General features: G+C 46.2%; 1 protein-coding gene across 10 annotated transcripts in view; it reads right to left on the bottom strand.

The window, feature by feature from the left end:
- cnot1 (CCR4-NOT transcription complex, subunit 1) overlaps window positions 1-27,019 on the bottom strand; it is a gene marked incomplete at its 3' end in the record, with an annotated part of 160,705 nt that overhangs the window by 60,444 nt on the left and 73,242 nt on the right. For 4 of the 10 annotated variants that reach the window (XM_084316056.1, XM_084316062.1, XM_084316058.1 and 1 more), the window contains exons 20-33: window positions 25,333-25,457; window positions 24,701-24,987; window positions 24,495-24,572; window positions 23,754-24,018; window positions 17,553-17,693; window positions 15,097-15,276; window positions 13,068-13,184; window positions 10,476-10,586; window positions 10,259-10,336; window positions 9,525-9,702; window positions 8,116-8,267; window positions 4,692-4,988; window positions 4,358-4,498; window positions 2,121-2,225 (exon numbers count right to left, since the gene is read on the bottom strand). In XM_084316056.1, coding sequence (XP_084172182.1) covers window positions 2,121-2,225; window positions 4,358-4,498; window positions 4,692-4,988; window positions 8,116-8,267; window positions 9,525-9,702; window positions 10,259-10,336; window positions 10,476-10,586; window positions 13,068-13,184; window positions 15,097-15,276; window positions 17,553-17,693; window positions 23,754-24,018; window positions 24,495-24,572; window positions 24,701-24,987; window positions 25,333-25,457 — 2,255 coding nt within the window. Of the gene's footprint in view, window positions 1-2,120; window positions 2,226-4,357; window positions 4,499-4,691; window positions 4,989-8,115; window positions 8,268-9,524; window positions 9,703-10,258; window positions 10,337-10,475; window positions 10,587-13,067; window positions 13,185-15,096; window positions 15,277-17,552; window positions 17,694-23,753; window positions 24,019-24,493; window positions 24,573-24,700; window positions 24,988-25,332; window positions 25,458-27,019 lie in introns of all 10 variants that reach the window. The other 6 variants (XM_084316061.1, XM_084316065.1, XM_084316057.1 and 3 more) reach the window with 3 other exon arrangements.

Genomic DNA, 27,019 nt, shown 5'->3' with positions numbered 1-27,019 from the left:
CTACCTCTAGCCTGCAGAGACCCTGTCATGGTGCAGTGATGCAGCTCTACCTCTAGCCTGCAGAGACCCTGTCATGGTGCAGTGATGCAGCTCTACCTCTAGCCTGCAGAGACCCTGTCATGGTGCAGTGATGCAGCTCTGCCTCTAGCCTGCAGAGACCCTGTCATGGTGCAGTGATGCAGCTCTACCTCTAACCTGCAGAGACCCTGTCATGGTGCAGTGATGCAGCTCTGCCTCTAGCCTGCAGAGACCCTGTCATGGTGCAGTGATGCAGCTCTACCTCTAGCCTGCAGAGACCCTGTCATGGTGCAGTGATGCAGCTCTACCTCTAGCCTGCAGAGACCCTGTCATGGTGCAGTGATGCAGCTCTGCCTCTAGCCTGCAGAGACCCTGTCATGGTGCAGTGATGCAGCTCTACCTCTAGCCTGCAGAGACCCTGTCATGGTGCAGTGATGCAGCTCTACCTCTAGCCTGCAGAGACCCTGTCATGGTGCAGTGATGCAGCTCTACCTCTAGCCTGCAGAGACCCTGTCATGGTGCAGTGATGCAGCTCTACCTCTAGCCTGCAGAGACCCTGTCATGGTGCAGTGATGCAGCTCTGCCTCTAGCCTGCAGAGACCCTGTCATGGTGCAGTGATGCAGCTCTACCTCTAGCCTGCAGAGACCCTGTCATGGTGCAGTGATGCAGCTCTACCTCTAGCCTGCAGAGACCCTGTCATGGTGCAGTGATGCAGCTCTGCCTCTAGCCTGCAGAGACCCTGTCATGGTGCAGTGATGCAGCTCTGCCTCTAGCCTGCAGAGACCCTGTCATGGTGCAGTGATGCAGCTCTACCTCTAGCCTGCAGAGACCCTGTCATGGTGCAGTGATGCAGCTCTGCCTCTAGCCTGCAGAGACCCTGTCATGGTGCAGTGATGCAGCTCTGCCTCTAGCCTGCAGAGACCCTGTCATGGTGCAGTGATGCAGCTCTGCCTCTAGCCTGCAGAGACCCTGTCATGGTGCAGTGATGCAGCTCTACCTCTAGCCTGCAGAGACCCTGTCATGGTGCAGTGATGCAGCTCTGCCTCTAGCCTGCAGAGACCCTGTCATGGTGCAGTGATGCAGCTCTGCCTCTAGCCTGCAGAGACCCTGTCATGGTGCAGTGATGCAGCTCTACCTCTAGCCTGCAGAGACCCTGTCATGGTGCAGTGATGCAGCTCTGCCTCTAGCCTGCAGAGACCCTGTCATGGTGCAGTGATGCAGCTCTACCTCTAACCTGCAGAGACCCTGTCATGGTGCAGTGATGCAGCTCTGCCTCTAGCCTGCAGAGACCCTGTCATGGTGCAGTGATGCAGCTCTACCTCTAGCCTGCAGAGACCCTGTCATGGTGCAGTGATGCAGCTCTACCTCTAGCCTGCAGAGACCCTGTCATGGTGCAGTGATGCAGCTCTGCCTCTAGCCTGCAGAGACCCTGTCATGGTGCAGTGATGCAGCTCTACCTCTAGCCTGCAGAGACCCTGTCATGGTGCAGTGATGCAGCTCTACCTCTAGCCTGCAGAGACCCTGTCATGGTGCAGTGATGCAGCTCTACCTCTAGCCTGCAGAGACCCTGTCATGGTGCAGTGATGCAGCTCTACCTCTAGCCTGCAGAGACCCTGTCATGGTGCAGTGATGCAGCTCTGCCTCTAGCCTGCAGAGACCCTGTCATGGTGCAGTGATGCAGCTCTACCTCTAGCCTGCAGAGACCCTGTCATGGTGCAGTGATGCAGCTCTACCTCTAGCCTGCAGAGACCCTGTCATGGTGCAGTGATGCAGCTCTGCCTCTAGCCTGCAGAGACCCTGTCATGGTGCAGTGATGCAGCTCTGCCTCTAGCCTGCAGAGACCCTGTCATGGTGCAGTGATGCAGCTCTACCTCTAGCCTGCAGAGACCCTGTCATGGTGCAGTGATGCAGCTCTGCCTCTAGCCTGCAGAGACCCTGTCATGGTGCAGTGATGCAGCTCTACCTCTAGCCTGCAGAGACCCTGTCATGGTGCAGTGATGCAGCTCTACCTCTAGCCTGCAGAGACCCTGTCATGGTGCAGTGATGCAGCTCTACCTCTAGCCTGCAGAGACCCTGTCATGGTGCAGAGATGCTGGCCTACCTTGAGTCTGATCTGCTCAGGCATGCGTTCAGCCTGGTAGGTCAGCACCACAGGGTCACAGTAGCGACGGCCCTCCTGCCGTGCGTGTTTCCTCAGCTCAAACTCCTAGGAGAGGACAGAGATGTCGAGTCAGAACACATACTACTACTACAGGTATCTTATCAGTCAGGAGAGGACAGAGATGTCAAGTCAAAAGACATACTAGGGCTGTCACTTTAACAAAAAATCTAATTCGAAATTCGTTGCAGAATTGTAAACAAGTTCGAATTCTAATTTCAGTATTAAAAAAATATAAATAAGCTATTTTCAACATTTTGGCAACTTTTTTTTACCAAGGTATGTTTGGTATCACTTTTCAGCACAGTCTCACCTATATGACCTGAGAGTTTGTTTTCATACTGTACATACTAGGGATGCTCGATATTGGCTTTTTTACCGATACCGATATTGTCCAACTCATAATTTCCGATACCAATATCAACCGATACCGATATATGCAGGGTTCCCCCCCCCCCCCCCCAAAAAAATGAATAATTTCAGATAATTAAAGGGGAACTATTTGACTATTTCTTTCACTATTTGGGCACTTTTACACAATTCCTGTGAGTTTATGGAACACCTCTGTAATTAAAATTTTTTGCATTTCTAATTAAGTACTCAAAAACAGCATTTTTCTACCTCAAGATCTTAAGCCGTTTTGAGCTGATGTGGCATGGGGTGCATGGGCCTGATGCTACACAGCCACATTATTATGCAGCCGAGTCTCTCTGACATCACAGATCAGCACATTTTCAGATGACTCAGTTCAGTGAGGGTGAATATTGTGAGAGGAGAATTGGAAGAATGCGCCAATATGAGAATTAGAGACATAGATCATATTAAGATAAGTCCACATAGCTAGGAAACAATGCTAAACACTGAAAAAGGCCATTTATAAGATAGTTCCCCTTTAACATTACATACCGGTATCTCTTGTTGTGGAATTAACACAACATTATGCATACTTTTGACAATAAATAAAATCAGAATTTGTTCTTACTTGCCTGGGTAAATAAAGTATTTTTTTTTAACCGATGGCGATATTTTCCGATATCACATTTTTATGCCAATATCGGCCGATAATATCGGACATCCCTAGTACATACTATACTGCATACTGTACAACACAAAAACGATTTTATGTTTTTCTACTGAGGCTGAGCAAATGTAAACATGCTCCTGAAGCATTAGAAACAATGAAAATGTGCCCTCAGGTTGCCTATGTAGAAACAATTATATGTATAAACAATTATAAATTGGTATTTAATTTGTATTACTTATTTTTTAAAGTTATTATTAATTTTATTTTATTATTTTATTTTTTTGAATTTCTCCCTTCAAGTTCGAATCTCGTGTTTTTATGTAAATTCGAAATTAAATTCAAAAATAATGCGACAGCCCTAATACATACTACTACTACATGTATCTCATCAGTCAGGAGAGGACAGAGATGTAGAGTCAAAACACATACAACCTAGAAATTACACAAAAAAGATTATCCAAGCAAAACACATATCCCCAAATCACTCATCTGTCAGGTCAGAGTTCACCGTGGCCAGTCTACTACAGGTCAGATCAGAGTTCACCGTGGCCAGTCTACTACAGGTCAGGTCGAGTTCACCGTGGCCAGTCTACTACAGGTCAGGTCGAGTTCACCGTGGCCAGTCTACTACAGGTCAGGTCGAGTTCACCGTGGCCAGTCTACTACAGGTCAGGTCAGAGTTCACCGTGGCCAGTCTACTACAGGTCAGGTCAGAGCTCACCGTGGCCAGTCTACTACAGGTCAGAGGTCAGAGCTCACCGTGGCCAGTCTACTACAGGTCAGGTCAGAGTTCACCGTGGCCAGTCTACTACAGGTCAGGTCGAGTTCACCGTGGCCAGTCTACTACAGGTCAGGTCGAGTTCACCGTGGCCAGTCTACTACAGGTCAGATCAGAGTTCACCGTGGCCAGTCTACTACAGGTCAGATCAGAGTTCACCGTGGCCAGTCTACTACAGGTCAGGTCGAGTTCACCGTGGCCAGTCTACTACAGGTCAGGGGTCAGAGCTCACCGTGGCCAGTCTACTACAGGTCAGGTCAGAGTTCACCGTGGCCAGTCTACTACAGGTCAGGTCAGAGCTCACCGTGGCCAGTCTACTACAGGTCAGGTCAGAGCTCACCGTGGCCAGTCTACTACAGGTCAGAGGTCAGAGCTCACCGTGGCCAGTCTCTTGTCCATCTCAGGACCGGCTTTCTCCACCGCCGTCTTCTGGATGAAGCAGCAGGCCAGCTCACAGTTGTCCTGAGCAATCCTGGCTGCAGCCTCCTCCATCATCTCCCTCTGCTGGGGGGTGGGCGCCTGGGGAGGGGGGGCACGGCAGTAGAGGTAAGGAGGGAGAAAGGAGGATAGGAGATGAAGAGAATGGGAAGCAGCAAGGGAGGAGAGGAAGGGGAGGGAGATTTGATAAGTTACTAATGCAGGACGGATAGTTTGTGTATTTGAATTAAAAAGAGACTTTAATTGAACATTAAGGACAACAAGCAGCCGGTACCCGCAGCGCGGCGGCGAAGCTGTTCTTGAGGTTGGTGGCGATGCTCATGAGCAGCGGCTCCCGGCAGGTGATCATGGCCATGCCGGCCGTCAGGTTCCTCATCATGTGGTGCGCTGCCACGCGCATGCGTGACTCCTCCGAGTCCAGGGCGAAGTCCTTCCTGACTATCTGCTCGCACGTCGTCATGGCGATCTTGATGGAGCGGTCCACCACGGGGTGCACGAGCTCCTGGACGGCCCGCTCCACGGACTGCCGCACGCACTGCTTGAGCTGGGGATGGGCCTGCAGCAGGGGGATCTAGGACAGAACCACATCATATCAACACTCACACTGACACACTGCTTCAGCTGGGGCTGGGTCTGCAGCAGGACCACATCATATCAACACTCACACTGACACTGCTTCAGCTGGGGCTGGGTCTGCAGCAGGACCACATCATATCAACACTCACACTGACACACTGCTTCAGCTGGGGCTGGGTCTGCAGCAGGACCACATCATATCAACACTCACACTGACACACTGCTTCAGCTGGGGCTGGGTCTGCAGCAGGACCACATCATATCAACACTCACACTGACACACTGCTTCAGCTGGGGCTGGGTCTGCAGCACTCCCACTGACACACTGCTTCAGCTGGGTCTGCAGCAGGACCACATCATATCAACACTGTTCCTTTATTAATCCCCTTGGTGTCATAGCAGCATGGGGGGTGTACAGATAGGATAGGTAATAATAATAAGAGCGCCACATAGAACAAAGTAATAATGATAATAGTAATAGTGAACAGTAGTGAGTGGCATGATTCAATCAGACAGTAGTAATAGTGATGTGTACATGGTCCAAACCATATTAACACTGCACAGTCCTAACAGTTAGGGATGCAGCGAATGGGAAATTCTTGGCCGAAACAGATACCGAAAATAGGAAAATTGGCCGAAAACCGAAAGGCCAAAAATGATTAATATAATATATATATATAATGAATTTCTTTTTCTTTTTTTCAGCTACCTGATTATGGCAAAAGACATGATTATGGCTAAACTTAACTTAAATAATATTAATAATCACTATTATGGGCCCATAAAACATTTATTCCGCACTTTTGAATGCATACATTAATTCCAGACTGACTGCTAAAAGATTGTACAATTTAAACATTTTCTCTTTGCATACAACAAAAGTCAAGTGCATTTTCTTTTCTCTGTAGGATAACTACAACAAAGTGCATTCAGAACAAAGCCAAGGTGCTTTAAAACTGCATAAAGATCTGCATAAAGACACACGAGAGGGAGAATAGCTTATAGCAGACTTAATGATGTTACTGTAGTGGCTACTGTCATAATTCGTGGAATTATGGAAGGACTGTTGTATTTACTACACCACCATGACTCTTAGTGGGGGATGACGTAGCTTACGAGACGGGTCAAAGAGGAATGGAAGCGTTAGCTAGCTTAACGCTAGCGTTAGTTCAAAAGGTTTTAACCGCGACGGGCATATAGTAATGGCGAGGATATAAAGCATGTTTTTTTTTTTTTTTTATCTTTCTTCCCCTCCTTTTTCCCCGATTTTTCTCCCATCCCACCCTTCCTGGTTGTTGCGTACTTTCCCCTACTGTTGGTCCGGGAGACCGGAGACTGTCACATGCTTTCCTCCGACGCATGTGCAGCCTGGGGCAGGCCAACCTGGCCGCGCAGGTTCTCACCGGGGAGAGTGTAGCGTGTGGGAGGCCACACTATCTCTCCTTAGTTCCAACCCTCGCTGAGCAGGCGCCCCGACCGAACTGTAGGGGTCGCTGTCCACAACGCCCAGGACCCACCCTTCAGCTTCCCACCCCCTGATACAGCCAATTGTATCAGCGTGAGAGGACAGCCAAGCTGATAGCAACGCCGGGAGCTGGATTCGAACAGGCGAATCCTAGTGTCTCCCGGTGTTGGTGACGAACGTAATCTCCGTGCGCCACCTGCCCCCCCTATATAAAGCATGTTAAAGACTCATTTATTGGATGCGTTGCTCGCGGAGTTTATAGAAACAGCGCGACTCCCAAGAGGAGTTAGTTATCACAGGCTGCAGAACGCAGGAATAGCTGCCAAGCTGCTCATGTTACACGTTGCGCATTTTGATTACGTCATCACAACAACACTTTAGGTTACGAACGTTACGCAACCCTGTTCCTGCCATTCGGTGATATATTTTCGGTGCTAAACCCCTTTCGGCCGAGAGCCGAAAGAGCCTTTTTAACCATTTTCGGCCGATAATTTTCGGTGCATCCCTAAAAAATATACGTTGTATTTTATGGCACTAACGTTCAGGTTTGTTCGATTTGTGCGATATAATCACGAAATGATCATGGTAATATATTATTTTTCCAGCTGGTGTGAGCTGGGTAGTGTATTTTTATGAAATTTCGACATCCATGGAAAGCCCTGAGTCTCCTCTTTCTTAGGACTACAACGATTTCATGACAGAGTCATGCCCTCGTCTCTAAATTATCCAGTTTCCGGTGCAATGCACTGACATTTTTATAAACTCATATTTCGCTAATAACACTTAAAATGTACAATAGGAGTACAGGCACAACCGTCCCCTTGTACAATAGTACAGGCACAACCCACCCCTTGTACAATAGTACAGGCACAACCCACCCCTTGTACAATAGGAGTACAGGCACAACCCACCCCTTGTACAATAGGAGTACAGGCACAACCCTCCCCTTGTACAATAGGAGTACAGGCACAACCCTCCCCTTGTACAATAGGAGTACAGGCACAACCCTCCCCTTGTACAATAGGAGTACAGGCACAACCCACCCCTTGTACAATAGTACAGGCACAACCCACCCCTTGTACAATAGGAGTACAGGCACAACCCTCCCCTTGTACAATAGGAGTACAGGCACAACCCTCCCCTTGTACAATAGGAGTACAGGCACAACCCTCCCCTTGTACAATAGGAGTACAGGCACAACCCTCCCCTTGTACAATAGGAGTACAGGCACAACCCTCTCCTTGTACAATAGGAGTACAGGCACAACCCTCCCCTTGTACAATAGGAGTACAGGCACAACCCTACCCTTGTACAATAGGAGTACAGGCACAACCCTCCCCTTGTACAATAGTACAGACACAACCCTCCCCTTGTACAATAGTACAGGCACAACCCTCCCCTTGTACAATAGGAGTACAGACACAACCCTCCCCTTGTACAATAGTACAGGCACAACCCTCCCCTTGTACAATAGTACAAGCACAACCCTCCCCTTGTACAATAGGAGTACAGGCACAACCCTCCCCTTGTACAATAGGAGTACAGGCACAACCCTCCCCTTGTACAATAGGAGTACAGGCACAACCCTCCCCTTGTACAATAGGAGTACAGGCCTGGTATACAGAAGCTCAGCTGTTGGTCTTGCGAGGACACTCACGTTGACGTTGATGTTGATGTGTGGGGCGAGGCCTGCCAGGGCGTAAACGTTGATGTCATGGTAACTGAACTGTGGGGTGGGGGGGCCCGTGGCCGTGCAGGGGGCGGTGGTGGCCGGGGCGGAGGGCGCAGCTGCAAATGGAAGAAAGTCTCCTGTTGATCACAAAACACCATCAGGGTTAAAGGAGGGGGGAGCCGAGCATGCCGGCTCAATGAGCAGCAGGCACGAAAGCAAAGAGAGGAAATATCATTAGAAAGCAAAAGTGAACAATGGGTTTCATTCAAAAAGGATATAACTAAATTCTAGAGTTAGGGCGGCTACGTGGCGTAGTGGGCAAGGCGCTCGCCATGAAATCTGGAGACGCTGGGCTCGGCTGTTCGAGCCCAGCGCTCCACATGTGCTTTCAGTTTAGCTGGTCGTTCATACTAATACACATTGGCCGTATTAGGGGGTGGGAAACTGATGGGTGTGGATCGGGCGTTGTGGACAGCGACTACTACAGGTCGGTTGGTGCGCCTGCGCAGTGGAATCAGGAAGTGTCGGGGGCAGCGTGAGCCTCCCACGCGTTACTCCTCGCCACTGAGAGATCGAGCTGCGCAGGTGAAAAGATGCGACTGCTGTTACCTCAAGTACCGGAGGGGACTTGTGCTATGTATGACTTAGTCCACATTGCAGCCGGCTTGTGGGAGGCAAGAAACAGCGTTCGTGACAGGGGAGGGTTGAATTGGATGATACGAAATTGGGATGGGAGAAAATAGAAAATGGGAGAAAAAGTGGATAAAAAAATAAACTAAATTCTAGAGTTCAAAAATACAAACTCAGCTTTTAAGCAGTGGTCTAAAGATAGCCAGAAACGTTGAATCAGCAAAGATTTAGTATGTTTTACTGTGATGCCAGAAATAAATTAGTCACCAACATAGAAGTGAGATTTTAAGGAATGCAAACCCGTGCACAGTTAAACGTAATGTGAATTACAATACATTCTAATAATCAAAACTTGTAATGGTAAAATTATGAGATATACATTAGACGATTAATAAGTATTAGGGCAAGGGGGGGGGAGAAATCGATATTGAATAATTTTATTTGAATCTAATCATAAGATCCTAATATCGATCTTTTAATCTATGCCTTTTTTTTTTCAATAGACAATGTAATTTTATGCGCGACCGTCAAAGTGGTGCTGACGCTTGGCCAAGGGGAGCGCTGAAGGAGATCAGGAAATTATACCTAACCCTGATACGTATCACTTTCTCGTATTCATTGGAAGTAAATGTTGGATCTAGATGGCCACATACAGAAGCAGCGTTACGCTGCATCTTTGTGAAGGATCAGGCCGCTCCCTAAAGCACTGCTCCTTCATAGACTTGAAAAGGTGTTGGTGGAGCTCTGATCTGGAGTGACGGTACCTGTGGTGACTATAGGGAGCATCTCTTCCGGGGGCTTGGTCTCCTTCTTTGGTGCCGATAGCTGCTCCTCCAGGCTCTTCAGCTTGTCCTTGTCCTTCAGCAGAGTGGCCGGCTTCAGGTCGTTGATGTCCAGGGACAAGTTCTTACACAGAACCTCAATCTCAAACTTCAAGTTCAACTACAGTGAACAGAGCGAGAGGAGATGGATCAGCATGAGGAACCACTTTGACGTCAAGTGGTGATATATATATTCACTTATTTTGGTTTGCCCATCTTACAAAATGTTCTAAGTCACTTGAGACAATGTGCTTGAGTACTTAAGTAATGTCCCTGGTTCTAGATAATTAAGTACAGCTAATGATAAAGGATGAAGGTAGGAAGCCCCTGGCTGTAGATAATTAAGTACAGTAATGTAGTGATAAAGGATGAAGGTAGGAAGCCCCTGGTTCTAGATAATTAAGTACAGTAATGTAGTGATAAAGGATGAAGGTAGGAAGCCCCTGGTTCTAGATAATTAAGTACAGTAATGTAGTGATAAAGGGTGAAGGTAGGAAGCCCCTGGTTCTAGATAATTAAGTACAGTAATGTAGTGATAAAGGGTGAAGGTAGGAAGCCCCTGGTTCTAGATAATTAAGTACAGTAATGTAATTATAAAGGGTGAAGGTAGGAAGCCCCTGGCTGTAGATAATTAAGTACAGTAATGTAGTGATAAAGGATGATGAAGCCACTCTGACCTTGAGGTCGTGTTCCTGGTGAAGCTCAGCCAGAACATTCATGATGGCCATGGTCCAGGGATTCTGCGGCCTGAAGATCTACAGAGAAGTGCATCATCATTAGCTTTATCTTTGTCAAAACAACTTGTAATAAATCCCCAAAACAATGCTCCCACTCTGGAAACATTTGGAGCCCAAAGGCTTTTGGCCCTGAGCTAGACTCTGGTCAGACACTCACCATGCTACGTAAACTGGACTCCAAAACTTTGGCCACAAAGGGAACCACATACAGCAGCTCCTGTTGGCCCTTCACATAGGCCTCCAGCAGCAGAGACTTGACCTCCAAGTCCTGAGAGTGAAGGGGAAAGAACCTCGTCAGACAACTCAACATCAACGAGCAGGAAATAAAAATGGTCCGTGAATGACAATAGACAATAGACGAGCTAAGGGGTCTCTGGAGTATACGTGATGCCAAAATAATTATTCAAATGCTTTGGGCCATTATTTTGTTGTCATTTTTACAACGTAAAAAGATTTGCATATATCAGAAGATATAGAACCAGTTCTTCAGACATTTAGTCATGAGATCTTCAGAAACCCATCTACCTCACCGTTCATTTAGTCATGAGAACTTCAGAAACACATCTACCTCACCGTTCATTTAGTCATGAGATCTTCAGAAACCCATCTACCTCACCGTTCATTTAGTCATGAGAACTTCAGAAACCCATCTACCTCACCGTTCATTTAGTCATGAGAATTATACAACGGCATGCAAATTTCTCGATTCTGATTGGCCATTCACACGTCTTTATTGGCAACAATCCACGGTCCTGGGCTCAGGACCCGCCCACAACCGAATCACATAACCCTCCCCGGCTCACTCCGGGAGAAAACAAGATCGCGGACAACAAATGGTTATGTTGAAAGCACCATAACGACTAAATATGAAGCGATTCTGTCAAGGGGAATGTGTTAGTCCTTTAAACAATGTTGGATGATGTAATTGATGGGTCTTGACTCAATCTAGAACAAAAGAAAAATCGCGGATTGATTGATAGATTAATTGATTGATTTAAATTTCTTCCTTCCTACTTTCTACTGACTGCAGCGTTCTCTCTCACACACTGTCCGACGCTGGCGTCCCCACAAACACACACACACACATACACACACACACCTGTCTGCAACAGCGGGGGAGTCAGACAGAGAGAAGCAGCGCTGTTTTAAGTGAGCATGGTCTATTGAATTGATTGATTGGTTGATTGCTAATTTTATTACTGTACCCCTGGTTTCCAACTGGTTAAGTTTAGGCTAAAAGAAATAAATAAAAAAATAGGGTGAAGAAAACGTTTTTTTCCTATAGGGCAAAGAAAACGTTTTAATTTGTTTTACCTACTTTATATTCTGCATCTGGTAATAAAATTTTCAATCAATCATTCCAATAATACACAGTTGGATGTGTTAGTTGGTTGGATGCACTTCAAGCTGCTTCCACATGAGGCAACTTCTCTCAATCATTCCAATAATACACAGTTGGATGTGTTAGTTTGGTTGGATGCACTTCAAGCTGCTTCCACATGGAGTTGTGGGAACTACTTTTTCTGGCGGATGGTTTTTTCAATAAATCTTCGATTAATGTGTGTTTATTGTATAGAAATAAGGTTGGATGAATCTGGCAGTTGTATAAAAGCTTTACACCACGTGCAGTCGTGATTTGTGACCAATAAACCATGCCTAGGGGGGTCTAACGACCCTCGGCTGCGCCTCGGGCCTAACAACCACCCCTAGGCATGGTTTATTGGTCACAAACCACTCCTGCGTGTGATGTAATGCTTAACTACAGAAACCCATCTCCCTCACCGTTCATTTAGTCTTAACTTCAGAAACCCATCTACCTCACCGTTCATTTAGTCTTAACTTCAGAAACCCATCTACCTCACCGTTCATTTAGTCTTAACTTCAGAAACCCATCTACCTCACCGTTCATTTAGTCTTAACTTCAGAAACCCATCTACCTCACCGTTCATTTAGTCACGAGAACTTCAGAAACCCATCTCCCTCACCGTTCATTTAGTCTTAACTTCAGAAACCCATCTCCCTCACCGTTCATTTAGTCATGAGATCTTCAGAAACCCATCTACCTCACCGTTCATTTAGTCACGAGATCTTCAGAAACCCATCTCCCTCACCGTTCATTTAGTCTTAACTTCAGAAACCCATCTACCTCACCGTTCATTTAGTCATGAGAACTTCAGAAACCCATCTCCCTCACCGTTCATTTAGTCTTAACTTCAGAAACCCATCTACCTCACCGTTCATTTAGTCTTAACTTCAGAAACCCATCTCCCTCACCGTTCATTTAGTCTTAACTTCAGAAACCCATCTCCCTCACCGTTCATTTAGTCATGAGAACTTCAGAAACCCATCTCCCTCACCGTTCATTTAGTCTTAACTTCAGAAACCCATCTCCCTCACCGTTCATTTAGTCATGAGAACTTCAGAAACCCATCTACCTCACCGTTCATTTAGTCTTAACTTCAGAAACCCATGTCCCTCACCGTTCATTTAGTCTTAACTTCAGAAACCCATCTACCTCACCGTTCATTTAGTCATGAGAACTTCAGAAACCCATCTCCCTCACCGTTCATTTAGTCATGAGAACTTCAGAAACCCATCTCCCTCACCGTTCATTTAGTCATGAGAACTTCAGAAACCCATCTCCCTCACCGTTCATTTAGTCATGAGAACTTCAGAAACCCATCTACCTCACCGCTCTAATGCGCCGGGCGGATTGAAACGTTGTGTTGGATCCTGTGGAGCTGCTTACCGTGTAGAGGATGGGCTTGTTCTTGGCCAGGGTGATCATGCCCAGCCAGTGGCCCAGGTTCTTCAGCAGAGAGCGGTCTGAGAAGTTGGCAGCTGCCTTGTCGGAGGTAAGGAGAACCTGAGGGAGGCACATGTGTTTAGGGAGGCACAACCTGAGGGAGGCACATGTGTTTAGGGAGGCACAACCTGAGCGAGGCACACGTGTTTAGGGAGGCACAACCTGAGGGAGGCACATGTGTTTAGGGAGGCACAACCTGAGGGAGGCACATGTGTTTAGGAAGGAGAACCTGAGGGAGGTAATGTGTTTAGGAACGTTGCACCAAAAGATCAGATGTTCAGGAAGTGAGAAGACCTGAAGTGTTTGGTTGGTTTGCGTGTTATGGGCCTGGATCAAAGGACCATGTACATGTGGGCTACATTCACATATATTCTGTAAGAGGTTGATCTGTAGATGGTAACGCATTGTAAATCAGAATATAGGTCTGTTCTACTTCAGTGTTTACAGACATGTTTTATTGCACTGTAAAAAACTGATTTTATATGTCTGCACTTTGTGCTCATTTTATTCTTTATTCTTTCTGTTGTGAAGCACTTTGAGCGGCAGTTTCTGTATGAAAGGTGCTATACAAATAAAGATTATTATTACTGCTACTGGTGCTGCTTTTTACTTGAACTTGAGGACTGCATACTTTTTTTGCAAAGCTTAGCGTTATACTTTATACGTATAGCACATGCATGAGGAAAATCACTTTTAGTGCTAATGAAATAGAGTAACAGAGGTCTGAACTTGAGTTGAACTTGTGTAATAATTCTTCTTATTTTTTTATCCACTTTTTCTCCTATTTTTCAGTATTTTCCTCCCATCCCAATTTAGTCGTTATGCCAATTCCCCCCTCCCCTTCCTGGTCGTTGCACGCATGTGCCCCCCACTTGGGAGCCCTGAAGTCCATCAGATGCTTCTTCCGATACATAGGAGACAGCCAGCAGCCTCTTTTCACCTGGCAGCGAGGACTCTCATTGGTGAAGTGTAACGTGTGGGAGGTCACACTACCTTCACCATCTCCCTCCCTCGCTGTGCAGGAGCCCTGACCGACCTGTAGGAGTTGCTGTTTACAACGACCAGAATACCACCCACCGGCTTCCCTCCCGCACCGCTAACAGCCGGATTCGATACCAGTGTCTCTGTGGTGGTAGACAGACGCTTAGTCCGCTGCGCTACCCGGCCGCGCTATGTAATAATTTTTCTGTAGTGGTTGCAAGATTCCATATTCCAGCAGAGGTATGAGCTGGAAAACACTGCGGTTCCATAGCCTGAAGTCTTATGTAGTACAGGTACATTTCTTTTATAAAAATACGTTCAGAAATTTGTTAATTAATTATTTTTTATTTCTTCTGGGCAGGTTCAGTGTGTTTTCCAGGCATAAAGCTACTGGATGGGTGGCTAAATAACCTTGTGATGGGCATCTCTCTTTAAGAGTCTCTTGAAGAGTCTTCCTCATGGGTCGCCCCGTTTAAAGCCAGTAAAAAGCCAAGCCAACCTTGATGTTCCTGTAGGTCTCGTGGAGGAGTGAACGCTCACCTTGATGTTCCTGTAGGTCTCGTGGAGGAGTGAACGCTCACCTTGATGTTCCTGTAGGTCTCGTGGAGGAGTGAACGCTCACCTTGATGTTCCTGTAGGTCTCGTGGAGGAGTGAACGCTCACCTTGATGTTCCTGTAGGTCTCGTGGAGGAGTGAACGCTCACCTTGATGTTCCTGTAGGTCTCGTGGAGGAGTGAACGCTCACCTTGATGTTCCTGTAGGTCTCGTGGAGGAGTGAACGCTCACCTTGATGTTCCTGTAGGTCTCGTGGAGGAGTGAACGCTCACCTTGATGTTCCTGTAGGTCTCGTGGAGGAGTGAACGCTCACCTTGATGTTCCTGTAGGTCTCGTGGAGGAGTGAACGCTCACCTTGATGTTCCTGTAGGTCTCGTGGAGGAGTGAACGCTCACCTTGATGTTCCTGTAGGTCTCGTGGAGGAGTGAACGCTCACCTTGATGTTCCTGTAGGTCTCGCCGAGGACCATCTTGACGAACTCTGGGTTTTTGAGCGTGTCGAGGAAGTTGGAGTAAAGGCTGTGGAAGTTGGGCTCGATGCTGACGCGCTTCATCACCAGGTACTGAGAAACCCAAGGCATGAACTCGTCCTTCACAGTCTCCTTCAACTCCTCCACCTAGAGGGACGGAGAGACAGAGTCAGAGAGACGGAGAGACAGAGTCAGGACAACAGAGAGACAGTCAGGACAACAGAGAGACAGTCAGGACAACAGAGAGACAGTCAGGACAACAGAGAGACAGTCAGGACAACAGAGAGACAGACAGGACAACAGAGAGACAGACAGGACAACATAGAGACAGACAGGACAACAGACAGACAGACAGGACAACAGAGAGACAGTCAGGACAACAGAGAGACAGTCAGGACAACAGAGAGACAGACAGGACAACAGAGAGACAGACAGGACAACAGAGAGACAGACAGGACAACAGAGAGACAGACAGGACAAAAGAGACAGTCAGGACAACAGACAGACAGACAGGACAACAGAGAGACAGACAGGACAACAGAGAGACAGTCAGGACAACAGAGAGACAGACAGGACAACAGAGAGACAGACAGGACAACAGACAGACAGACAGGACAACAGAGAGACAGACAGGACAACAGAGAGACAGACAGGACAACAGAGAGACAGTCAGGACAACAGAGAGACAGACAGGACAACAGACAGACAGACAGGACAACAGAGAGACAGACAGGACAACAGAGAGACAGTCAGGACAACAGACAGACAGGACAACAGAGAGACAGTCAGGACAACAGAGAGACAGACAGGACAACAGAGAGACAGACAGGACAACAGAGAGACAGTCAGGACAACAGAGAGACAGACAGGACAACAGAGAGACAGACAGGGCAACAGAGAGACAGACAGGACAACAGAGAGACAGGCAGGACAACAGAGAGACAGTCAGGACAACAGAGAGACAGACAGGACAACAGTCAGGACAACAGAGAGACAGACAGGACAACAGAGAGACAGACAGGACAACAGAGAGACAGACAGGACAACAGAGACACAGGACAACAGAGAGACAGGACAACAGAGAGACAGGACAACAGAGAGACAGACAGGACAACAGAGACAGTCAGGACAACAGAGAGACAGACAGGACAACAGAGAGACAGTCAGGACAACAGAGAGACAGTCAGGACAACAGAGAGACAAACAGAGAGACAGACAGGACAACAGAGAGACAGTCAGGACAACAGAGAGACAGACAGGACAACAGAGAGACAGACAGGACAACAGAGAGACAGACAGGACAACAGAGAGACAGACAGGACAACAGAGAGACAGTCAGGACAACAGAGAGACAGACAGGACAACAGAGAGACAGACAGGACAACAGAGAGACAGTCAGGACAACAGAGAGACAGACAGGACAACAGAGAGACAGTCAGGACAACAGAGAGACAGTCAGGACAACAGAGAGACAGACAGGACAACAGAGAGACAGACAGGACAACAGAGAGACAGACAGGACAACAGAGAGACAGTCAGGACAACAGAGAGACAGTCAGGACAACAGAGAGAGACCGGACAACAGAGAGACAGACAGGACAACAGAGAGACAGACAGGACAACAGAGAGACAGACAGGACAACAGAGAGGACAACAGAGAGACAGACAGGACAACAGAGAGACAGTCAGGACAACAGAGAGACAGTCAGGACAACAGAGAGACAGACAGGACAACATAGAGACAGACAGGACAACAGAGAGACAGACAGGACAACAGAGAGACAGTCAGGACAACAGAGAGACAGTCAGGACAACAGAGAGACAGTCAGGACAACAGAGAGACAGTCAGGACAACAGAGAGACAGTCAGGACAACAGAGAGACAGACAGGACAACAGACAGACAGACAGGACAACAGAGAGACAGACAGGACAACAGAGAGACAGACAGGACAACAGAGAGACAGACAGGACAACAGAGAGACAGTCAGGACAACAGAGACAGACAGGACAACAGAGAGACAGACAGGACAACAGAGAGACAGGACAACAGAGAGACAGTCAGGACAACAGAGAGACAGACAGGACAACAGAGAGACAGACAGGACAACAGAGAGACAGACAGGACAACAGAGAGACAGGACAACAGAGAGACAGTCAGGACAACAGAGAGACAGACAGGACAACAGAGACAGTCAGGACAACAGACAGACAGACAGGACAACAGAGAGACAGACAGGACAACAGAAAGACAGACAGGACAACAGAGAGACAGACAGGACAACAGAGAGACAGTCAGGACAACAGACAGACAGACAGAACAACAGAGAGACAGACAGGACAACAGAGAGACAGACAGGACAACACAGGACAACAGAGAGACAGACAGGACAACAGACAGACATGTAGGAAGTGATCAACACACCTTCTGCGTCATGTTGGACTGGGACAGGTTGTTAAAGATGAAAGCGATCTTCTCCTGGACGCTCTCCGGAGGCTCTACGATCCTCTCATTCTGGTCGGTGGCCACCAGCAAGGTGTCGATGTTGGTGGTGTTGATGGAGGGCTGGAAGCACAGGAGAGTTGAGACACGACACACACCTTCTGGAACACGACAGTTCTGAGGTCAGCTTGTACTTACAGTGCGAGTCTACTTTAAAATGACTAAGCCAGAATGTCTAGACATCAACGAGACCGCCCCGTCTGATACCTTGTACAAATGGGACGTGAAATCAATTAAGACCATCACCAAGAACCCCTTCATGATCCATTCAGTCCAAACCTGGTTAAAATTACAAAAAATGTTCGGACACAATAGCCCTCTATCACCTAAAACCCCCCTATGGGGAAATAGGCTTATACCTATCTTATACCAGAATAGAGACTTTGAGTCCTGGCCTTTACAAGGTATCACTCGACTGGAACATTGTTATGAAAATGATGTTTTTATGTCCTTCCAGCAAATGAAAGAGAAATATCAACTTCCTGGAAGAGATTTCTTTAAATACCTGCAACTGAGAGATTTTGTGAGGGTTAACACTCAAGGTCAATGGAAACTACCAGGAAAATCTCCCATTGAAAGTCTTTTTCATAATGACCAAAGGATGGTGAGAACCATCTCTCAAGTCTATAACACCTTACTACCCTCTCTGCCGACCACTGAACCCGATAGGTCCAGGACTAGATGGGAGAGAGATTTAGACACAGAAATTGATCCAGGCCTCTGGGAGGACCTATGTAAAGATGGGGTCACATGCACACTAAATTCAAGATATAGACTGATTCAATTCAATTTCCTGCATCAGGTCTATTTTACCCCCTCCAAATTACATGGGTTCAACTCTAGTATCTCGTCCCTCTGTTTTAGGTGTGGCCAGGAGGAGGGCACGTTCCTTCACTCCACTTGGCATTGCATCAAACTGCAAAGTTTCTGGGAGCGGGTCTGTGAGGCCATATCACAAATTCATAATATAACATTTGCGACTGATCCCGAATTATGCCTCCTTGTAGGGCTGGGCGATATGGCCTAAATATGATATCACGATATTTTCTGACCTTTCGGTGATACACGATACACATCACGATGTTTTTCTTTTTTACCCCAAACAATTCATTATGAGGCTTACCAAGACAGTATTTGAGTTTGCAAGCTAACATTAAAGACAAAATAAAATACCCATGCATTTAGCATTTTTATATTAGATTTAGATTATTAGATTATATATTGCATATGAGATATTATATGATTTAGATATGAAATATGATGAATTGAAAATGGGGGACCCTGATGTAAACAAGACTAAAGTCTTTCTCTGGTCTGCATCCCCTTAACAATTGTATGTATTGAGCTGTACTGTACCCATTCTGCAATATGTTAAAGTTTTAAATCAATCAATCAATAAATAGCATTTTAATGAAACTACTGTATATATGTATGTCTCTAAATGTTTTGATGAATTGAAAATGGAGGACCCTTATGTAAAAAAGCCGAAAGTCTTTTTCTGGTCTTCATCCTCCTGTACTGTACCCATTCTGCAACCTTTTAATACAGTTTTCATTCATTCATTCTGACTGAAACATAATCATTTTGATTGACAGTCGAGTCTGCCAATGACGTCACACCGCTTGCACCCGCCCTGCTGTTCTTAGCACCAATCGGCAAGCGTTATTAGTTTTTGACTTCCTGAATGTCCCGTGTGCTGAACATCAACAAAGCTACTAACGTTAGCTCCCCGCGGCCGTCGAGTAGGAGACCAGTGCTCCACAGGATGACTAAATGAGGCATAATGATTTTACTACAACGAATGTTATAATAAAAGCCTTTCCATACATCTGTCTGATTGAAAACTTTATTAACAGACCGCGGAATGGGCATATCTCAGCACAGGCTGAGATATGAACGAGTAACGTGTGGACAGATTGACGCGACACAATCCTCTTGGGCAAAACATCACGATATCCACGATACGTTGAAAAAGTGTATCGTTAATGAACTGTACCCGATATTTATATAATATAGTCATATCGCCCAGCCCTACCTCCTTGGTAACTTTACAAACTCAAACCTTACACGCAGTCATTCCATCAAGCTTACAGAACTCCTCCTGGTTATTGCCAAAAAATGTATTGCAACAAAATGGAAGTCAGATCTCCCTTTGCCATTTGGGATGTGGCTTTCAGAGGTGAAGAGCTGTATCCCTCTAGAAAAGGTGACTTATTCACTAAGGAACAGGGTTGATCAGTTCAATAAAATTTGGCAGCCTTTTCTGGTCTATCTTGGAGTTCTCCCACCCGACTTGACTGACCGACCTCATTGATCTCTCTAGTAGCTCCATTCTGGTAAAGATGTGTTAAAGATGTGTTGAGGACATCCTGTATCTCTCAATGTCTCTGAAAATATTGTTCTTTTTTGTTCCTTTTTTTTTTTTGTCGTTTGTTTCTGTTTTCCTGATGTGTTTGTTTACATATGTAGGGACCTTATCACTTTATCCTACACATTTACCATGGCGTATATAGGCACCCACATGTAGTTGTTGTTATTGTTGCTGTTATTACTGTCCTGTAATTGTCTCAGTATTGTCATTTGTGTATGTTTTGAATAATGGAAAATCTAAATAAAATATAAAAAAAAAAAAAATACTAAGCCAGAGTCACGCCCCTCATAAAAAAACCAACCCTGAACTCTACCGTCATAGGCAACTACCGTCCTGTCTCTCTTCTCTCCTTCCTTTTCTAAAACACTTGAACGTGCTGTATCCAAACAACTTACTGCTTATCTCTTACAGAATGACCTCCTAGACCCTAATCAGTCAGGCTTCAGGACTGGTCACTCCACAGAGACAGCCCTCATTGCTGTCACAGAGGCACTTCACTTAGCAAAAGCGAAACGCCTCTCCTCCGTCCTGATTCTCCTAGATCTATCTGCAGCCTTCGACACAGTCAACCACCAGATCCTCCTCGCGGCCCTCGCAGGAATGGGAGTGGCTGGCTCTGCGCTGACATGGCTGTCATCATACCTCAATGACCGCTCCTACCAAGTGTCATGGAGAGGGACCCTGTCGGCCACCCGCCCCCTGCGGACGGGTGTCCCCCAGGGCTCGATTTTAGGACCCCTTCTCTTCTCCATCTACACTAAATCACTGGGTAACATTATCACGTCTCATTGCTTCTCCTAACATTGTTATGCCGACGATACTCTACTCTTCCTCTCCTTCCCTCCCTCAGATATCCTCGTCTCTGAGCGGATCTTGGCCTGTCTGTCCGACATCTCCGCCTGGATGACGACCAACCACCTCAAACTGAACCTAAGCAAAACAGAATTGCTCCACCTGCCGGCCAAATCCTCCCCCCTGACCGACCTTTCCATCACAGTCGAGAATGCAGCTGTGACAGCGTCCCCGACCGCCAATAACCTTGGTGTTGTCGTCGTCGACGACCAGTTGAACTTCTCTGCTCACATCGCAGCGACAACCAGAACCTGCCGATTCCTCCTGAGCAACGTCGGAAGGATCCGCCCCTTCCTGACAAAAGAAGCCACCCAACTCCTCGTCCAATCAACAGTCATCTCCCGCCTCGACTACTGCAACGCACTGCTCGCTGGCCTCCCGGCCACTGCCACTAAGCCTCTTCAACTCATTCAGAATGCAGCGGCCCGCCTGATCTCAAACCTACCGAAGCCGGCCCATGTCACCCCACTTCTTAGGGACCTGCACTGGCTCCCCATTGCTGCACGAATCCGCTTCAAGGCCCTCGACCTGGCATACCGTGCGGCAAAGGGAACCGCTCCCGCCTACCTCCGGTCAATGGTCTCTAACTACACACCCTCAAGACCCCTACGCTCTGCATCTTCTGGCCGCCTCAGACCCACTCCTATCCAAGCTCCGGGAGGGTCATCAAAGAGAAGTCGCCTATTCTCAGTCCTTGCCCCACAATGGTGGAATGAACTACCCACCCCAATTAGGACAGCCGAAACACGTCCAATCTTTCGCCGTCGACTAAAGACGCACTTCAACCATTATCAGAATAAAAAAATAAAAAATAAAAATCTAACCCTAACTAACCGTACTGTCATGCACTTGTCCTAATAAACTAACCTACGCTGTAGCACTGAACATTGTTGCTCAGCTGATAAAGTTGTGCCCTTCCTGATGGCTTGTCGTACAGAACTTGTAAGTCGCTTTGGATAAAAGCGTCAGCTAAATGACTAAATGTAAATGTAATGTAACCAAATATAGGCCATGGTAACATTGGTCAGGTGAGCATCAATAGTAGCAGGTTTCTTCCTGTAGAAAGGCTTACTTCATGCATCGTCGTCACCAATTTGTTGCGTCATGGACATTACATTGAGCTTTTCTTCCAAGACGATTCAAAATCAAATCATGTACCCGTTATGTTCAAGAAGGCATGCCGGCCCACTCTCTCATCCACACTCTCCATACTCACAGGCACGTCCTTCTTGAAGGTGGGCGTGGCATCCATACTCACAGCTAGGGTTGGGCATCGTTTGGATTTGAACGATTCCGGTTCAGATTCTCCATTTCGATTCCTGTTCTAAACGATTCTCGATTCCGATTCTTTGAGGTGCAGGTCAAAACAGGTCACAGCTTATTTCGCAGGAGATATATATATATATATTTATTTAGAAAAATCTTTTATTTTTTTCATACTATTTAGATTGTCAGTTGACTTGATACAGTTTAATTTGGTTGCTGTACTGTAACTAGGGTATTAATTAACAAAGTAAGTATTAAATTTTTTTTAAAAATAAATAAATAATTAAGAATCGAAATTAAGAATCGAAATGCAAATATCGCTGCTGTCGGGTCAAAACCTCATAACTCCATTTTTTATTTTTTTATATAAATCAACTCCGTAGATCAGTGGTCACCAACCCGTCGATCTTGATCGACTGGTCGATCTTTGAGACTGTCCCTGTAGATCTTTCCATGAAAATTATTTTTTTTTTTTTATCTTACCCTGAGAGTCCACATTACAGTTCTACTTTTGTTTTGATGTGAAAAGTGATGCTGCACTTAGCACTGACTGAGAAAGTACACATACAGTTCTACTTTTGTTTTGATGTGAAAATGATGCTGCACTTAGCACTGACTGCACTTAGCACTGACTGAGAAAGTACACATTACAGTTCTACTTTTGTTTTGATGTGAAAATGATGCTGCACTTAGCACTGACTGCACTTAGCACTGACTGAGAAAGTACACATTACAGTTCTACTTTTGTTTTGATGTGAAAAGTGATGCTGCACTTAGCACTGACTGAGAAAGTACACATTACAGTTCTACTTTATAAAATGCTAATTGTAAATATGTTTGTCAATGTTAATAATATGAGAAAGTCCACATTACAGTTCTACTTTTGTTCTGATGTGAAAAGTGATGCTGCACTTAGCACTGACTGCACTTAGCACTGACTGAGAAAGTACACATTACAGTTCTACTTTATAAAATGCTAATTGTAAATATGTTTGTCAATGTTAATAATATGAGAAAGTCCACATTACAGTTCTACTTTTGTTTTGATGTGAAAAGTGATGCTGCATAAGATGACTGCACTTAGCACTGACTGAGAAAGTACATAATAGTTCTACTTTGACGTTTTAATGTTGGACCAAAGCATTGTTTCTACTTTGACGTTTTAATGTTGGACCAAAGCATTGCATGTGATTAGAATACAGGCAAATAAAAGTAATTTAGTTTAAAGTACAATCTTGGCTGTCTTTTTCTCTCAACGCTTCAATAGGTAGATCTTGCCTTCACCAAAAAAAAAAAAAAAAAAAGTGATCTTGGGCTTAAAAAGGTTGGTGACCACTGCCGTAGATCATCCTCCATATGTGTGTGTGGGTTTTACAAAGTTTAAACAATGGGAAAGCATTAAACCGATCATCTGTCTAAACCTCCTAACTCTATTCACCCTCAAATCTGTGTTCGTTTTTTTCATCTGCTGAAAAGTTGGGTTTTTGGAGTTATGAGGTTTTGTCCCGACAGCAGCGATATGTTACTTCCAGAACCGGAAGTTAGGAACCGGTTCCTATTAGAACCGGTTCTCGGTGCCCAACCCTACTCACAGGTACGTCCTTCTTGAAGGTGGGTGTGGCATCCATACTCACAATCATACTCACAGGCGCGTCCTTCTTGAAGGTGGGTGTGGGCCTGGTGATGGTGGTGGTCTTGGCGACGGTGGTGGTCGTGGTGGCCGTGGTCACCAGGGTGCTGGGCTGGCCCGGCTGGGGTGCTTTGGGCCCTCCGGGCTGCTGGGTCTGTGTCTGGGCCTGGACCTGGGCCAGCGCCAGGCTGCCTGGGGTGGTGATGGACCCCTGCATCTTCACCGGGGGGTCCCGTGACTGTTGGCCATACTCGATATACTGCACACACAGGATATGGGAAGTGCAGAGCGAGAGACTTATTTATCTAGGAGTTGGAAGCGTCCGCTCCGTGGGACAGGAACCCAGTTAAAACGTCACAGCTTTGACACTCATGTTCTACTTTGGACTAAAGCTCAGAAGTTTCTCCTGAATTTCACATTGCTGAATGAATGAATGACTTTATTTGACAATATATTAAACAACATGTGACAGAAAGCAGTCAGGAGATACTGCCAAGGATGTACACAAGAAAGCTCAGAGCGTATTTCCATTGTGGTCCTTGTAGGGGGGGGGGGGGGGGGGGGGGGGTGAGATGCTTAGACATGCATCATACAGACATGACATGAGAGCACCGGAACGGCCTGCGTTTCCTTTTGATGTGGTTTGGTTGAAGCGCATGCAACTTCCAGTTAAAAACATTGAACAGAGGGAGGAACAATATAAGGGGGGGGGGTCCTGGATTTGGATTAAGGAAACCTGTTTACCTCTTGTAAATGGTGCGGGAACTGCAGGAAGTGGGCAATGGAGGCCAAGTGCTGACAGTATTGGGGATAGTCCTTCAATCTGGAGGGAGAGAGAAGAGTCATAATAATACAGGCTTAAAAGCATTTGAAGACGCACAGTATTGGAATTCGACCAAACATGAAATTAGACTAAATCTAAAAAAGGTAAATTCTGAGAAAGTTCCATACCTGTTTTTGAACCTATCTAGAGCAGCGATACCAAAGTAATACATTTTGGATCCGAAGGGCTTCCTTAAGGCTTCCAGGACGTATCGCAGGGCCAGGCCCAGGGCCATGTAGGTGACCAGGCCCTTCTCGATGATGCCCCCGAACAGGCAGGCGGTGATGTGCAGCTCCTTGTCCGGGTACTGCGGGAAGAAGCGGTACTCCTCGAACAGGTTGCGCAGCATGCAGTTGAACACCTCCCGCTCGCGCTTGATGGTCGAGTCCTTAAACCTCTGTAGCATCTCCAGCACCTGGGAGGAGAAGGTGATCCAGTTCAATACAGAGCTGTTGTGAAGAGAATACTTTTATCTGTTCCGTAGGTTAAAGCGCGTCTCGTACGCCTTTTTTTTTTTAACATGCTATGCTTGTTGTTGGGATGTTTGAAACCACTTTAACATCAGAGAATAAATTAGGCATAAAGAATGCAGAGGTTCCCGCCACCTCCCTCAGATCCCTGACCGACCAGTAGGAGTCACTGTTGCAACGACCAGGACTCATACTGCCATACTGTCTGCAGAGCACTTAGGCCTCTACACCACCCAGCCTACCCCTCTAGGAAGGTTTCGGGCCATGTTAGAATTCATGCAACTACATACCTCGTCCACAGACATGGTGGGGTGCGGCGGGTGGTTGTAGATACGCTGGAAGTAGCTGTTGGCTTCGTCGTCTATCTCTTTACTAAAGTGCTGGTTTGCCTCAGGCCACACCTGAGAGAGGTCAGCTAGGAGAGGAGAGAGGAGAGACCAGGAGATCATCAGTCAGGAGTTAATGAACCGGCCTATGGGCTGCACTGGGGAGCCATAGCCAGCTATTACTCCAAACAAAGCAAAGTAGATATTTCACTGTGTCCAGGGTCACACTTTGACATGACATCCTTTAGGTTCTTCTGCGCTCAGAGGCAGCCGGCTGTAATGTGGATGCCTTCTAGCCATCAGCGTCCTCCTAACCAACTAATGTTAGCTCAGCCAGTTAGCTAGCAACATGCCAGCGATGTGGCAGTCCTTTACATCAGCACTTTAACCCTTTCACTGCCGCACTACCAAACGGTTAACCCTTTCACTGCGACAATACACAGCAATTTAACCCTTTCACTGCCGCACTACCAAACGGTTAACCCTTTCACTGCGACAATACACAGAAGGTTAACCCTTTACTATCACACAACCGACGGCAGTGAAAGGGTTAAACGTCGTTTAGCCGCTCTACAATATTGGTATGCTTCCCTGGGGTTCTTGCACCAATATGAGCGGTCGATGTTCAATGCAGAGGTTTGGTTTGACCAGAGACGGGAGAGTAGTGGCTAGGAGACAACAGAAGGGCCATGCCCGGTGAACACCGCTCTGTGGAAAGCTTTATGAACGCCTGCCATTAGGTAAGAATGGTGAGCTACGGTGGTGTCAGACTCACAAGCTAAAACTGATGGTTAAAGGTGCTATAGATGAAATATGTATGTAATAATAAAAAATACACACAATCCCCAGAACTTGTAGAAAAGTGTGGAATAAAAGTATTTCTTTCCCCCCTCAAACTATTGATGCGATAGAAATGTGTGTGGGTCGAAAATGAATGTTCTTGTTTACATGTTGCGTGCATGTATCCACATTTAATCACTGCAGACTGAACCAGACCTCACTCCAAGTGGAGGATTGCATAATGTCAATGGCTAAATGTTCCAAGTGAAATATGTTAAAACAAACACTGATGTACATGAATACAAAAATATATATATTTATTTTTAAAACATGAACAATGTCAAAGCAACAGGCAACAGAAGGAGTGTATCTCAACTCATCTTGGACCTTGTACACACTTTACAATAAAAATAATTAAAATTAGGGGTAGGGCTGGGCGATATAACGATAAATATCGCGATATATTTTAATAATCAATATCGAATATCGAAATTTTTTTTTTTATTTTTTTTTTGTGACCTGCAACAGGGCAGTTTTAAAACCAGAGTCAGTGGACGTACTTGTCTTTCTTGCCTGCAACTTAAAGTAATGGCTTTGCTTGTCCAAATGACAATACTGACCAAAATTGAGATTTATTTTTCTCTTTGTCCATTTATTTTGTTTGCTTTCTAATTTAAAATACAGTTTGAAACAGTCTGTACACAGCAGAACTAGACTCCAGTTTTTTTGTCCACCAAAAAAGCACCAAAAGATCGAAAATAAACTAGCAGAGCCAGAACTGTTCCAACTCCCCTGGAGCCACAGCCAGCAGAGAAGCCGGTTTACTTTCGCTTTTAAACCAGCTGCAGCCTGAGAACTGGAGTGTGAGGGG

Source organism: Notolepis coatsorum (genome assembly GCF_963971535.1).
Source record: "Notolepis coatsorum genome assembly, chromosome: 6".
In the NCBI taxonomy this organism is placed as follows: Eukaryota; Metazoa; Chordata; class Actinopteri; order Aulopiformes; family Paralepididae; genus Notolepis; species Notolepis coatsorum.
This window is presented reverse-complemented; position numbering and strand designations above follow the sequence as displayed.